This window comes from Phyllosticta capitalensis, assembly GCF_038381095.1.
Source record: "Phyllosticta capitalensis strain CBS 128856 chromosome Unknown BKA78scaffold_1, whole genome shotgun sequence".
Lineage (NCBI taxonomy): Eukaryota > Fungi > Ascomycota > Dothideomycetes > Botryosphaeriales > Phyllostictaceae > Phyllosticta > Phyllosticta capitalensis.
This window is the reverse complement of record NW_027117439.1, coordinates 3,855,628-3,869,281: the sequence shown is the minus strand read 5'-3', so window position 1 is coordinate 3,869,281 and position 13,654 is coordinate 3,855,628. Positions and strand designations below refer to the sequence as shown.

General features: G+C 54.5%; 5 protein-coding genes and 1 non-coding gene across 6 annotated transcripts; 2 read left to right on the top strand and 4 right to left on the bottom strand.

Moving 5' to 3' along the window:
• Nucleotides 1-728: 728 nt before the first annotated feature.
• On the top strand, nucleotides 729-1,815 carry BKA78DRAFT_340489 (uncharacterized protein; the record flags this gene model as incomplete). The annotated part of the gene is made up of 2 exons (XM_066890323.1): nucleotides 729-1,249; nucleotides 1,304-1,815. Coding segments are annotated over exons 1-2 (957 nt in total), but the record flags the coding sequence as incomplete, so codon positions are not given.
• A 542-nt stretch (nucleotides 1,816-2,357) lies between these two features.
• BKA78DRAFT_277169 (major facilitator superfamily domain-containing protein) lies at nucleotides 2,358-4,378 on the bottom strand. Its single transcript, XM_066885577.1, has 4 exons — nucleotides 4,067-4,378; nucleotides 3,642-4,002; nucleotides 2,749-3,589; nucleotides 2,358-2,654 (listed from the first exon to the last, which is right to left on the bottom strand). The coding sequence occupies exons 1-4, from the start codon at nucleotides 4,296-4,298 to the stop codon at nucleotides 2,409-2,411; spliced, it is 1,680 nt and encodes a 559-aa protein (XP_066750077.1). The 5' UTR covers nucleotides 4,299-4,378; the 3' UTR covers nucleotides 2,358-2,408.
• Nucleotides 4,379-4,633: 255 nt separating this feature from the next.
• BKA78DRAFT_376605 (uncharacterized protein) lies at nucleotides 4,634-6,725 on the top strand (the record flags this gene model as incomplete). Its single annotated transcript, XM_066892832.1, has 8 exons — nucleotides 4,634-5,110; nucleotides 5,162-5,420; nucleotides 5,469-5,580; nucleotides 5,633-5,805; nucleotides 5,851-5,961; nucleotides 6,012-6,032; nucleotides 6,125-6,491; nucleotides 6,541-6,725. Exons 1-8 carry the CDS (start codon nucleotides 4,983-4,985, stop codon nucleotides 6,723-6,725), a joined length of 1,356 nt encoding a protein of 451 aa, XP_066750076.1. The 5' UTR covers nucleotides 4,634-4,982.
• Nucleotides 6,726-7,425: 700 nt separating this feature from the next.
• On the bottom strand, nucleotides 7,426-9,130 carry BKA78DRAFT_243780 (UV-damage endonuclease; the record flags this gene model as incomplete). The annotated part of the gene is made up of 3 exons (XM_066883977.1): nucleotides 7,426-8,505; nucleotides 8,558-8,959; nucleotides 9,008-9,130. 3 exons carry the CDS (start codon nucleotides 9,128-9,130, stop codon nucleotides 7,426-7,428), a joined length of 1,605 nt encoding a protein of 534 aa, XP_066750075.1.
• An 853-nt stretch (nucleotides 9,131-9,983) lies between these two features.
• Nucleotides 9,984-11,534, bottom strand: BKA78DRAFT_304161 (uncharacterized protein). Its single transcript, XM_066887604.1, has 2 exons — nucleotides 11,326-11,534; nucleotides 9,984-11,262 (listed from the first exon to the last, which is right to left on the bottom strand). The coding sequence occupies exons 1-2, from the start codon at nucleotides 11,366-11,368 to the stop codon at nucleotides 10,286-10,288; spliced, it is 1,020 nt and encodes a 339-aa protein (XP_066750074.1). The 5' UTR covers nucleotides 11,369-11,534; the 3' UTR covers nucleotides 9,984-10,285.
• Nucleotides 11,535-13,419: 1,885 nt separating this feature from the next.
• Nucleotides 13,420-13,534, bottom strand: BKA78DRAFT_t16. The gene has a single exon. It is a non-coding gene; the product is annotated as a tRNA-Gln (tRNA).
• Nucleotides 13,535-13,654: the final 120 nt, after the last annotated feature.

The window sequence follows — 13,654 nt, the reverse complement described above, 5'->3', positions numbered from 1 at the left end:
TGGGATTTAGGAGAACATCACCTTTACCAACCGCACGGTATTTAGGAGCCCAGCGCCATTATCGACCACACGGGATTTGGGAGCCCAGCGCCCCTAAAGGCCACACGGGATTTAGGAGCCTAGCGCCTTTCAAGGAGGTATGTGAAGTCCCCACCCTTCCGCCGTCTCTATTCCTTTTCAACTCCACTCCCCCTCCTGACAACCTACTAACCACACGGGATTTAGGACCAGCGCCCTTTTCTCACTTACTACGGCCCCTCCCAACGCCCACGAGCAGTTTCAGAGCCGAGCGCCTTTTCCAAACACGCGAGCCTGCGGAGCCAAATCACCTTCTCAGGGTTCCAGGGGTGATTTAAGGTCTTGACTCTTCAGTAGCTCCATCCCTTTTCAACTCCCACCGCCTCCTGACGACCTAACCAACCCCGCGGGATTTCAAAGCCGAGCGTCCAAGCTGGGTAAGACAACACTGCAGATCTTGAGGCTAAGGCTTACCTTTCATCAGCCTCTCCAACATGGGCCCCATCGAGAAATTGAGCAACGAGGTGATCATGTGCATTGCAGAAGCGATGGACACCCCTGATCAAAGGTCGGACCTCGTCAACTTCTCGATGGTTTCTCGCCGCTTTCGAGATTTTGTGGCTCCTGTCATTCTTAGGGACGTCTGGTTGCTTAGAAAGAGGCCAAGACAACTACACAGCACAACTCGCCTCTGTGCTGCACTATCACAGGTTCAACATCCCGATCACCCCGACCACCTCATTGAATGCTTACGACGACCACCCGAGGTCTTTAAGCACGTGCGGTATGAGTCACTCTAAGGCTCATTCATTGGCATTCGGTCTGACATTTTACATTAGAAACTTCAAGGTACACCGCTTCTTTAACGAAGAAATTGAGATTGATCTTAGCGAAGAGATTCCACCACTCATAGTCAAACTGCTTCTTCGACCAACAATGCTGAGGAGTCTAGATATCGGCTTCATAGGAGATGAAGCCGATGTCTTCAAATGGACCCTGGATAACTCGGAGGCCGCCCATGAACTCGACCTTGCAAGCGTCAAAGAATTGCGCATATCGACTTGCATGTGGTTCATCATGAAATACACTCCCAACCTGCGCCTGCTATCCAGTGTTCCGACATGTTTGGATGGCGATGCGTCGGGCGGAGCAAGGTTTCTCAGTTATTGCAAGGATCTGCAGTTCCTTACCAGACTTGAACTTTCAGTAACCAATGACATGCCTGATCCTGGTAAGCTCTTGCGCTCCCACAACTTCAAAGTTGTCAATGCTCATCTTACCCAAGTGAACTGGCCAAGGCTCCCCCAAACCCTGACCACAATGGAGATTAGCACGAAAAGTCCGCAATGCCTGCCAGAAAACTACGTTGGGGCAGATGAAATCGACATGCCGACAATCGTGGCCGCAATGAGGAGTCAACCCCAAGTCCTTCATTGGATTCTGCCACCAAGAGGCCTCATCTCGATGGATCCGCATTGGGTAGTCGACAATCTCTACCTGGCAAAATGGCACATCTCCAGTTTCCTTTTTGAAAAGTGTCCCGACATCATGAGCATCTCGTTTCGAGACACTTTCGGGCATGCTCCAAGAAAGTTCGTCGCTCACCTCCACACCCAATCCGACCTTGTCGTCATTCGTTCAATTGCCCGGGAGACATTTGTCGACTGTGACGGGGTAGAAGTACTGAAATGGAAATGGCGAGTTTCTATGACTCCATCGCGACCAGAAGACTACGAGAACTTTCAAGGGGCGCCAACTCTCTTGAAGCAGCCAGATGACGAGGAAATATATCCCGAGGAATTCCAGCTACATCCCGACGAGGAAACATATCCTAGGCAATTCAAGTCACTCCCCCTGGTCCTCTTTCCGGACGGCTTTTCCCGGGACTACATACTTGTCAATAGGAACTCTTTGGACGTTTTTGACGAGTGAGGCTTTGGACGAAGAGGAGTTGGATGACATCAAAAATTGAGGGCGACGGAAGGAGAAGCTGTGGCGGCTTCCGTCTCATTGGGCTTGGATCTGGGAGAGTGGATTATTTCTTGCGGCAGTGAAAAGAAAAGGCGATGACATGGTTGGAAGGAAGGCTTGACTAAAGGAAGTGACTGAGAGAGCAACCAAAATAGCAACCAGAGGTATTCAGAACTTCTATCTCAAAAGGTGTGTATAGGGAGCATTCAAGCATCCATAGACTTCCCCAGAGTCGGTGTTTCTTTTGTGATTGGTACATGAACTCTCGTATGAAGTGCCCAAGAAGGCCGTAGAGTTTGTCCATATACCAGTGAACATTGCCAAATAGGGGCTCTTACGCAAAGCAGTAGCGCAGACGCAAGGCATCAGTTGATCTTTCTCATTATACATACACTAATTCCAACCACAATTACAGGCTTTCAGTGCGGCGCAATACTTGTCGCAACGTACTCCCAATACTTCTTGGTCGACCAGCGCCTGAGCGGCTTTCCAAACTTGATCATGGGCAAAAAGGTCGCCGTACAGACAAGCGCGACCATGGACACGGAAATGAAGCAGTTTTGTAGGCCCAAGCTGTCGATCCACGGGTTGATGCCCCACGAGACGGCGAACCCCAACGTGTTGCGGATGATGATGACGGATATCATGGATTCGCCGGCGATTTCCTTGAAGAAGGGTCAGCGATGAGTACCGTGTTAATGATTCTTTTTCTGTGGCTGAGAGGGAGGGAAGAGAGTCATGAGGATTGAGCGAGCATACCTTGAAGCAATCAACGTCGTAACTCAGCGCAATGGAACCACCACAGACAACGCTGAAAGCCAGCAGGCCCAAGCCCACGATAGGTCCAAACCAATGCACACCACGCGCGGCGCCGACACCCCACAGAATCAAGCCAGCTGAGCACATGATTCCCGAGAATGCCAGGGGCCAGAGACGATGCTCCGCTTCGCGGATGCCGCCATTGCGGCGCGCCAGCCAGAGCGCCCACTTGTCGGCGGACCAACCACTCCACAGTGCACCGAGGCCAGCGGCGATAACGGGAGACAGGTAAGCAGTGCCGACGAGTCCAGACGAAAAGTTGTAGGGGGCGGCGCTGAGGACTGCCGAGGCCGTTGCGTTGAGCACGTTGTACCACGAAAGGCAGGTACCGTACAAGAAGCCGGCCCAGGAGACGGACGGAAAGTAGTACATGATGAGCAGCGGCCGCCACATCATGGTAAACATGGCCTGGTTCGACGGACGCCCTTCCATCTTGACGAACAGCGCGAGACTATCCCAGTACGACCGTTTCTTCCTCGTCACTTCGCCGGCTACTGCTTCGTACGTTTGCGCTTCTGCTTGCGTCTTTTCGCGGTCCGAGTCCGTTTCTGATCGGGGCGCTTTGGTTTCCCCCTGCACGGTGACGGTCTCTTTCGCTGCCGGTGCAATCTCTTTTTCTTTCTCTGCTGCGGCTGTCTCGTCGCCCTCGACAGACTTGCGGAAGTACATGGTCTCCTCCATGAAGAAATAACAGATGAAGAAGGACACGGCCTGTACGATCGCGCCAAACCACATGACCCATTGCCAGCCAGCGGCGACGTTGATCCATCCAGCAAAGAACCTTCACCAGTCAGTCTGAGCTCGCGCACATTGCGAGACAGCATAGTACTTACGGTGCCAAAAAGTTGGATCCAAACAACAGGAATGCGTAGATTCCAATATAGAGACCACGATTGTGTGCAAAGAACAGATCCGGAACCGTGACTTCGGGCAGCGACTCAATGGGCGCGGCAAAGATTCCCAGAATGATCCGATGCGCATACCATTCGTACTTGTTTCCGGTCGAATACGCGGACCACAGGACAGGAAACGTGCACAAGAAGGCGGATATCACATAGACGCCACGGCGGCCATAGACGAGAGCTATCGGCTGCCAGATGAGGTTTGCCCAGCCCAGGAACAGGAACATGAGGCCGGTGCCCAGGTTGAGCTGCGCGACAGTGAGGCCAGTGTGGTCGGAAATGTTTGTGAGGACTGAAACGACGTCAGCGGTCGTGTGGTTGGTGGTTTTGCTGCCGCGCGCACTGATTCGACGCACCGCTGTACTGGACTGCAGTCGAGATGCCGACGCCCAGGGTGTAGGCATATGCCATGCCGATTGCCAGCGCCTTGCGGCTTGGAGACCAGTTCAATGGGTCTTCAGGATCATTGCTTGGTTGCGGAACGAGGACAATGTCTTTGTTCCCCTCCAAATGCCTCGAGCGCATTTCATGTTGCGTGTCGACCAGGTGCACCGTGCCTGGCACGATGTCTTCACGAGGCGCCGCCATGGTCGTGTTGTGTTTGTGGAGGTGGAGGTTGAGAAGATGCCGACCTACGCGCACTCGCTCGTGAAGTAGCGACGCGTCCTCCGAGAGTGATGATATTTTGCAGATACCCCTCTTCATCCAACGCGATAGCCTCATGATAAATACGCTTGTCCGGCATCGCGGTGCCAGAACGGAGAAGCCGATAAGGAAAACCGACTCCTTCAGTAAAGTATCCATGCAGGATCCGGCCTCTTGATTTCCAAGCCGCCCTATTAACCGGGCGCAATCGATTCAGATACCATGCTAGCGCGCTGACTGGAGTCAGTGGGCGCCACGAACGCGGCAATGGCGGAGGCCCGCTAACCTTGTTTCCCGTTGTCGAAAGTGGGATGCCGTGAGCGCGCAACACCATATCTACACTTTTTGGACGCGTCTGTAGCGTATCAAACGTGCGCCCGCGCTTCTGCTTTTAAAGCTTCGGCTCATATCTCAACGCAGGTCCCTGGCAGGAGCGGCTGTTATCTTGCATTTTCAATGCGAACCTAAGTCTTGCCTGGTAAATTGTTCTTTCTTTGGGTGCGGGGAAGAGCAACTTGCGGCATTCATATACACGGCAGAGGAGCACAGGAAGGTAGCAATTGAGAAAGTTGTGTTCTTTTCCTCAGAGGTTTCGAATGTGAATTGTCTCCAATCAATTGAATCAACATGGCTGCCGTAATTTTCAAGTCGAACCTTTCGTTTGTCGCGCGCAAGACGCTGGCGCCATCTGTGTCAGCCTTTCAGCGCAGGGCTTCGTCCTTTGGCGCCCTGAAAGTGTCTCAAGACCGGTTGTGGTGAGCAAAAGCACCGTCATCCCTGCTTCTCCGATGTTCAACGTTTTCCAGGGACAACATCCACTCGACGTGCGACATGGCCGGAGCCAGGGATGGCGGCCTGAGACGACTCTCGTGCGATGATAACGACAAGATAGCGAGGGACTGGTTTGCCAACGAAGTCAAGAAGTTGGGATGCAAGTACGAAGTGGACGCCATGGGTTGTCAATGGGCGGTGCTGCCGGGCGAGAACAACAAGATTCCTCCCATCGGTGTTGGCTCTCACCTTGACTCTGTCCAAAGCGGAGGAAAATTCGATGGTCCACTGGGTGTATGATCTTGAGGTTGATTGACAAAGATGACTTGCTGAGTGACTCAGGTATTGACCGGGCTGGAGGTGGCCAAAGTCATCAAGGACAGCGGAAAGAAGACCTACGCACCGATTGCCGTCATCAATTGGACCAATGAGGAGGGTGCCAGATTTCCGCCAGGTAAATACCGTACCAAGTCTCTGGTTTCGAGGCGTAGCTTACATATGCTCAGCTTGCATGGCTTCCGCTGTCTGGGCTGGCGAGCTCGACCTCGAGTATGCCCGGAAGTGCACCGACACCGCGGACAAGAAGACGACAATTGGCGACGAGCTGAAGCGGATCGGATACCTTGGCAAGAAAGAGTGCTCGTACAAGGCCAGTCCATTGAGTGCTCATTTTGAGATTGTGAGTCCGTTTCTGGAGTATTTGTTCAGTGCTGACGTATTCCAGCACATCGAACAAGGGCCGCGTCTGGAAAGGGAGGGCAAGGATGTCGGTGTTGTCGACAGTGTCCAAGGAATGCATTGGTTCAATGCAGGCTTGAGGGGGTTCACACGACACGTGAGTATTCGAGTGGAATCGTGTTGCGCGTCGCATGCTAACTGTCCAAGGCTGATACCACCCCTATGGAGGTAAGTTAGCTAAACTCAATCGAAGACTGACATTTTCTTTGACTTGAAGAAGTCTGGCACCGACAGCAGCCCAAGAGACTGACTTGAACCAGATGCGACACGATGCGCTCGCCGGTGCCGCGAAGATTGTTCTTGAGATGCAGCGTCTTGGTCGCCAAACTGGTGGCATGGCCACAGTGTCGCTCTTCAAGTCGCAGCCGCAGAACTTTTGCAACATTCCATCGGCCGTCGACTTTTCCTTCAGCATGCAACACCCAGACAAGGCCACCCTGGATGGCATGAAGAAGCATATCGAGGAGTTCATCCACAAGGTTGCTGCCGACGATGGCCTGAAGGTCGCCGAGCTGGATTGCATTTACAGCTACGATCCGAATTCATTTGACGCAGACGCTGTTGCGTGTGTCGAGGCTTCGGCGAAAGAACAAGGGTTCAACTACAAGAAGTTGATTAGCCACACAGGTATGACGAGAGAGCATGTCGAAAGCAAGCAAGTAGCTAATGAGTGTAGCTCACGACTCGCTCTACACGAACATGCATGTCCCGACAGCCATGGTGTTCACTCCCTGCCGTGATGGCATCAGTCACAATCCTCTGGAGTATGCATCGCCGGAGAACTGCAGCGTCGGAGCCCAGACTCTCCTCGGAGCCGTCTTGAAGTTTGATGACCTTTTGAGGAAGAAGCACTCGGGCTGATATCCCGAGTCAAGAGTCTGGCACTCGCAATCCTGGCAGAAGGGATACGTTTGGAAATTTTTGCTTTTGCAATAGTGGCCCGTTCCAAAAGTCGTCTTGGGTTCTTGGGAGAGTAGTAAGTGTGCAAGTAACACTGCTGAAGTCACTGCCCGGTCCTGGCGCTGTAGCTGGAGATGTAGGTACACTAAATTCAAGTCGCTATATTGTTGAAGTCGAGTAATCAGACAGGACAGTGCTCGAATGCTCCCCGTAGTCATCTTCCTGGACTTAGTTGTCTAGCGATTTGACCTCATCTGCCCAAATTTTGAAGTTGAAATGTGTGTGTACAGGGAGCATTCAAGCACTGCTGCACTGCCTTGGAGCAGTCAGCATTGCCTTTGCGGGTCCCATGATCCTTACTTAGGGTTGAAAACTCAAGTTTTTGAAGTTGCTACGTTCGATGATGGCCCAAAGAGGCAATCCGCCTTCTCGCCAATATCAAACGCAGTAGAAGAAACTCAAGTTTTCAGCTCCGGATTTTTCTCATAGAAGTTTGATGTTGGAGGCACTTCCCTTTTGGGTCAACGTTGAACGTAGCAAAGCCAAAACTCAAGTTTTCAGCTCCGGATTTTTCGTAGACGTTTGATGTTGGATAGCTGGACAGTTGCCTCTTCTGGCCCAAGTTCAATAGTCCAACATGGTCAGGCCGTTCACTCACTCCTCACTCCTCCTCTTCCTTGTAGCTGACCGCACCCCTTCCCGCCCTTCCGCTTTTCCTTCTGCCAGAAATGCCCTCCTCGCGGTCCACAGGCGTCGGCGCCGCGTCGGCATCGTCGGCATCCGAGGTGCTCGGGGTCGGCACGGGCGCCACCGCCGTCTTCCCCTTCCTGCCCTTTGCAGGCGCAGTCTTCTTCGCCGGCGAATCCGCTGCTGCGTCTTCCTTCTTCGTGACGACGCGCTTCGCTGGTCGGAGCCACTCGTCCATGCCGGGCGGCCAGTAGACGCGGCGATCCGGGCCGCCCATGCCGACCTCTTCGTCGGGGATGACGGGAGCAGGAGCGGGCTCTGGCTCGGCGGCGTCCAGGGAGGTATTGGCTGCGTCGCTCTGCTTCTTGGGTTTCTTGGGCGCCGCCTTCTTCTTGGGCGCGCGGACAGGCTTGTTCTCGTCAGTCCGCACGTGCGGAATCATGTCGTTGAAAAGATCCCAGCCGGGCAGCTTGAAGTTGCGCATGAGCTCAAAGACGGCCTGCTCCTTATCCTTGGCTTCGATCATCAGGTCCATGTCGTTTGCGCAAGGGGGCAGCGTGGCGGGGCGCGGGTTGTGTTTGCGGCGCTGCATGGGCGTTACAGCGGCGGGCGTTGGCTCCGAGTAGTGCATCTTTTGTGTGATGCCCTTGCGCGTCCACGTCTCTCGGATGGCCGGGTAGAGCTCCATGATGTCCTTGGTGCCTTCGCGCAGTTGGGTGGCGTCGAAGATGATGTTGTGATGGTGATAGTCCAGGACGAGTGGGATGTTGAGCTCTTGGCAGATGGGGAGCAGGTCATGGACGTGCCAGCAAACGTCGTCGTTCTCGAGTACCAGTCTGTTTTTGATGGATGGAGAGAGGGAAGCGTAGTTCTGGCGGAAGCGGTCCAGTGTTTCCTCTTTGTTGCCAAAGGTGCCGCCCATGTGGAGAATCATGACAGCGTCGCGATCTTGCTGGGGTGGGAGTTTGAGGAGGGAGAGCAGCTCATCATGGTATTCGAGGTCTCGGATGGCACTTTTGATGACTGATTGTCGAGGTGAACCAAGTTGGGTAAACTGCACCCTGTCAGAAGTGAGGATACTTTACGATGAAGTTGTATGGACTTACTTGGCCAGGGTGAGTGGACACTCTGTGACCCAGTTCTGCAATTACCCTACCAGCGGCCCCCAAAGTCTCCGCTGCAAATGGAGCGAGCTTATACCCATATTCTTCGTGGCTTGCGAACGGAAACATTTCACTGCTCAATCGCAAGAACTTGATACCATACTTTTCATTCCACCTGACCATCTTGATGATGTCTCTAGCATTTGCCAGCCCCAACTCTTCCACAAACTTCTGCCCGAGTTTGGTTTCGGCTGGCTGCTCTTTGTCCGGTCTGTTCTTGGTGGCATGTTCAGGCTGCGAGGGGTCTTTGAGAGGATGTCGGTGGTCGAGGATTGACGCGATGCGGCAAGTACGAGAACTGAAGACGGGAGGGTTGCTGTTGCGTAGGTAGGTGTTGAGACATGCCTGGAGTTGTCAGCTACTTGGACTCGACGCGGCTCTGCTTCCACTTACATATCCTAACCGTCCTTTCCAAGGAAGCGGCAGATAATCAGAGTTGACCGGTGGTGGTCTTGAGACCGCGGCCTTGATCTCCTCCTCGCCCGCATCCTCTCCGCCATCAGCTTCTGGGTCCATTCCAAACGCATCTTCTCCGGCGTCTTCTTTTTTGATGGGAGCTTGAATTGGCTTCTTTTCCTGTCTTGCCTTTGGTTTTGTTTTGGTCTCCTTTTTCTTCAATCCACCTTTTGACACGACATTTCTGGTCTCCTGCGCCGTCTGCTCCAAAACAGGCTCGTCTTCAACCTGCGCAGCATCCGGGCTCGCCCTGAGTGCATTGGGGGCGTCTATGACTTCGTTATTGACATTTGGATTCGTATTCCTGCGCGCTGCAGTACGCGTTGAAGACCTTCGCGAGAGACCAGTTGGTCGTTTGGGGGGAGGCGCAACATCTTCCGAAGCTGCGATGGGAGTCGCAGCGGCTTTGCGCTTGGGCGGCATGGTGGACAGCAAACGCTGCGCGACTCGGCTTCTCGATACGTGCAGGAATGAGCTGGAAGTGAGAAGGCGGAGTGCAATTTGCGAAGCTCTTGCAGTACGAAGTAGTGGAATCGGCATCCGGTGGCTAGGTAAAGGGAGAGGTTTGAGGTGTGGGAGAGGCGAACTGCGAGCCGCGCATTTTGGAGCCGCAAGCGCCACAAAGACGCGCCAAGGCCATTCCGTTTGGGAGCTGGCTGATGGCTGATGGATGAGATCAGATGCGTGGGGAGTCCCTGAGAGTCGATGACGCGCAGAGATGGATTTGCGGTGCGGTGGATGGTTCCCCACAGCAGCCCCGGGACCCAGAGATCAGATCTGCGATCGATGTGACGTCATTGGCGTGTTTTGTGCAACGTCTCACACCACCAAATCTAATACGCGCTCCAAATCTTGAAAGACATACCGATCTTTTGAGGGAGTTATTCAGAGCTCGAGGAAAAGGCTCATGATGCTCAATCGAGAAGTGCAAAAGCTCAAAGTGGAGATATTACATTTCATACTACTTCGTCAAGATTCCATAAGAAAGCGGAGTGTTTACAAACCCCAGTCACAAACGCCTGTTCAAGACCGCTTTCTATGCACGGCTCTATAAATTTGCGCTTGCTTGATGGGGTATCCTTTAGACCAAAACCTGTCAATCGCCATTCCCATTCCCACTCCCAAAAATAACGCCGTCCTGCCGCGGATGATGTTGTTGATGTTGCGCCATGTTGAAAAGAATCCAAGCAGCCCGTTCGACCTCGTCGGGCAAGTTTAACTCAAAAACCCCAGGGGGTCCGCGGCGCGGTTGCGCCAGACCCAGCCCTCCTCGCGGCGGCGGCGCAGGCCCTCGAGCTCGCGGAGCTGCTCGTTTTCGCTGCGTAGGCGCTCGTGCTCCGTCTCGAGGTAGCGGATGTAGTCGACGGCACCGGCGAGGACGGCGGCCTTGCTGGGCTTGGGGACGGATGAGCTGTAGCCGTAACCGTCGTCGTCGTCATCGGAAGAAAGGGACCGCGTGCGTGGTTGAGGGAGGGTGCGGACGGCTCGGCGGAGACGCTCGAGCTCGTTGTTGAGGCCCTCGCGGTACTTCTTCTCGACCATGTTGTGAGGCTGGCGAGTCTTGGCCTGGGCCCTGTTGGAGGCGGCGCGAGCAGAAGCTCTGGCATCGAGAGGGGCATCATCGTCGTGCTGGGGCTCCTCGTGGTGACGGGTGCGGAGCTGCCTCTTTGGGGCAGGTGGAATGGTGTCCATCACAGGGGACGAGGGCGCGGAGCGCTTGAGAGAGATAGCGGAAGATCTACGCGGGGATGATGGAGCAGTGGTGGTGGCGCTCGTGAGTCCCTCCATGGAATGATCTTCGTGGGAGAAGGGGGACTCGGGGCCGGACAGGGAGGGGGTGGGGGAGGGGGCCATGTCTGGAGAAAAGTCGACGTGGAAGGGCGAAGCTGATTGGAGGGCGTTGGAAGATTCCTCAAAGGGATAGTCGTCGGACAAAGTCGGGAGGGTCTCGAAGGGATTGGCGGCGGTTGTTGGCTGGAAGGGGGTATGTTGTGGCGCCAGAGGGTCTTTTGACCGCGGGCGGATGGAGCGATTGCGGAAATCTGGCGTGAGGGTGGTGTGACTGAGCGGCAGCAGGGGTGGCGTGGTGACGGATGATGATGATGAATCGAGCGTCGTGGTGGGGAAGTCGAGGCAGTCTGCGTTGATCCAGTCCAGGGGGTCGAAGCTGTTTGATGCTTCGTGGGACGATGCTGGAGGAGCTATGGTCAGCCCTATGCACAGCGGAGCGGCCAGCGGGCTTCGGGAGTGCTAACACAAAGAAGGCATGATGGTGGCTTCGAGCCAATCGCAGGTCATGACTTGGGGTGGAATGTTGTCTGCTGAGGTGGTGGATGTGGATGTGGATGCGGTAGCGGAAGCAGAAGCGGGAGCGGAGTGCTGTTTGATGCTGTTGGTGATGCTGATGAGATCATGGCCAGGGCAAAGTGCCGTAGCAGCATTTATTTATTTGGCAAGGCGTCGTGAAAAAAAAGCTGCACGGCGATTTTGGGACGGAACTCAAGGGCGTTGCCGGACGGGTGAGCCGACCCGTGACGCTACACTGCCGCTGCCGCTGCGTCTCCGAGCTGGCGTGCTGATCAGGCCACTCGTCGGGCCCGCCCGAGAGGCTCGCAACGCTTCCGCCCAGAGGGCATTCCGCCCCTGAAGTGCCCGGTGTGGGCTGACATTTGTCTGATTGTCGACGCTGCCATCACGACAGTTTTCCAACTCCTGAACTTCCCGCCCCGCCCGCCGTTTCACTCAATCAATGCCGGTCTTTGCTCGGCTCCTGGCCCTGCCATGATGATGATTCCTGCCCAGCGGAATCGCTCAACTTGCCGCAATCGCTGACTTTGCCGAAATCGCTGCGAATTCGCCGCCGCCTGTTCCAGTCTGGCCTAGCCGCCAGCTGCTCGTGGGCCTCGAAGGAGTCGACAAAAATTGTTTCCATGGCGGTGATGAAGTCGGGATGGTTCTAGGACTTTGCTTCAAGTCGTCTTTGATGAGCCAGCATCTTCTTCTTTAAAATAGCCACCCCGCGGATGATCTTCACGCCCGCGAGATCTCCTTGCCACGTGAACCCTCTGCTTTCACATCATGACCGCCGCGGAGAGAGCACGCAAATGGCCATTCCAATTCAGCCAAAATTCGCCAGATGGTCGATCAGACCTTGCAACCCCAGTCGTGGGCTGACTTGCGCCCAGGATCGACCGCCCCGAGCTCCGCTGCCGTAACCGCTGCCCGGTGGCATGTCAACCACGCGTTTATGCTCCACCAAGCACTGACTTCAATATACAATGTGCTCCGCCAGGACGTCACCAATTCCATCTGCCGCGCTTCAGAATTTGCTCCCACGCATAATGTTGGATGGGGCCTGCCGGAATGACGCTGCTGCAAGCTGGCCACGTTGAGCCTGGGCTATGATGGCATGAACAACACGCACCGAGCCACTGATGGGAATCTAGGCCCCGATTGCGACTGTTCGATTCCGATGATACGGGCGTATGTATTTCTGGAACTTGGGCTGTGCTGGTGCATCGATTCGCCAACGACCACGTCGATGATCGCTCCAAAGAATTTGTGGGGACGCCTGTTGAAATTTTTCTTGCGATCCAGAACCAACAAAAGAAGTCGTCTCGCAGCCTTCGACAACTCCCTATCTTCGAACAGCAGATCCTCTTGCCGGCAGGACTGTTCTGGCCAATAGGAACACCTACGCGACAACCTCCGAAAGTTTTGGACAGAGTCCACCAATACTCCCACTCTTGCCCCGGCCAGCCAGTAGACCATGCCTCACACAGTGTACCGCAAAAGAATTGTCAACTTCATGGGGTAGGACCGAAAGCCGTGCGCGTCGCAGAGATTATTCAAACGGCCAAGGGGGGGTTTGCATGTGCTCAGGGAGTGTCCATCATCGTCAGCTTTGCCTTGTTGCCGGCAACGAGCAAACAGTCACAAGTCCTCCTGTGTGCGTCTAGGGAGTCTCCCTCGTCGCCAGTATTGGATTGGTCCCAGCAACAAGTCACAAGTTCAAAGTCCTTTGCGTGTGCTCAGGGAGTCTCCATCATCGCCAGCTTTGCCCCGATCCCAGCAACAAGTCACAAGTTCACAGTCCTCCTGCGCGCGCCCAGGGAGCGTACGAACACCTCGCACCGCAGAGAATGTCCAAATGGCCAAGGGCGGCTGCGTATGCTCAGGGAGTCTTCAAGCGCCCCACGTCAAGAGGACTTCGGCACTTGAGCCCATGAAAGCGTATGTGTATGTACTGGGAGCATTCATCAAACACCGCTGATCTGCCTTGGTAGTGCTGCAAAAGGGAAGGTGGGGCAAAAAGAGAAGGGGTGGATCCAGGGGAAAAAGAACACAAAAGGTCTATCCCGGAGTCGAACCGGGGTTACCGGAACATTCAGCATCACATCATATTCGTATAGAATACGCTGCTTACGTCAAAATCCGATGTGCTCACCACTACACTAATAGACCTCTGATTGGTCGATAGAGCGCTTAAAAAAATAATATACTGGTATCAAAAAAGGGGCGCCCCCTGCTCAGGGGGTCTGTGGCCAGCCTCGAGCCGAAACTGAGAATCCACCCAACAGCCTT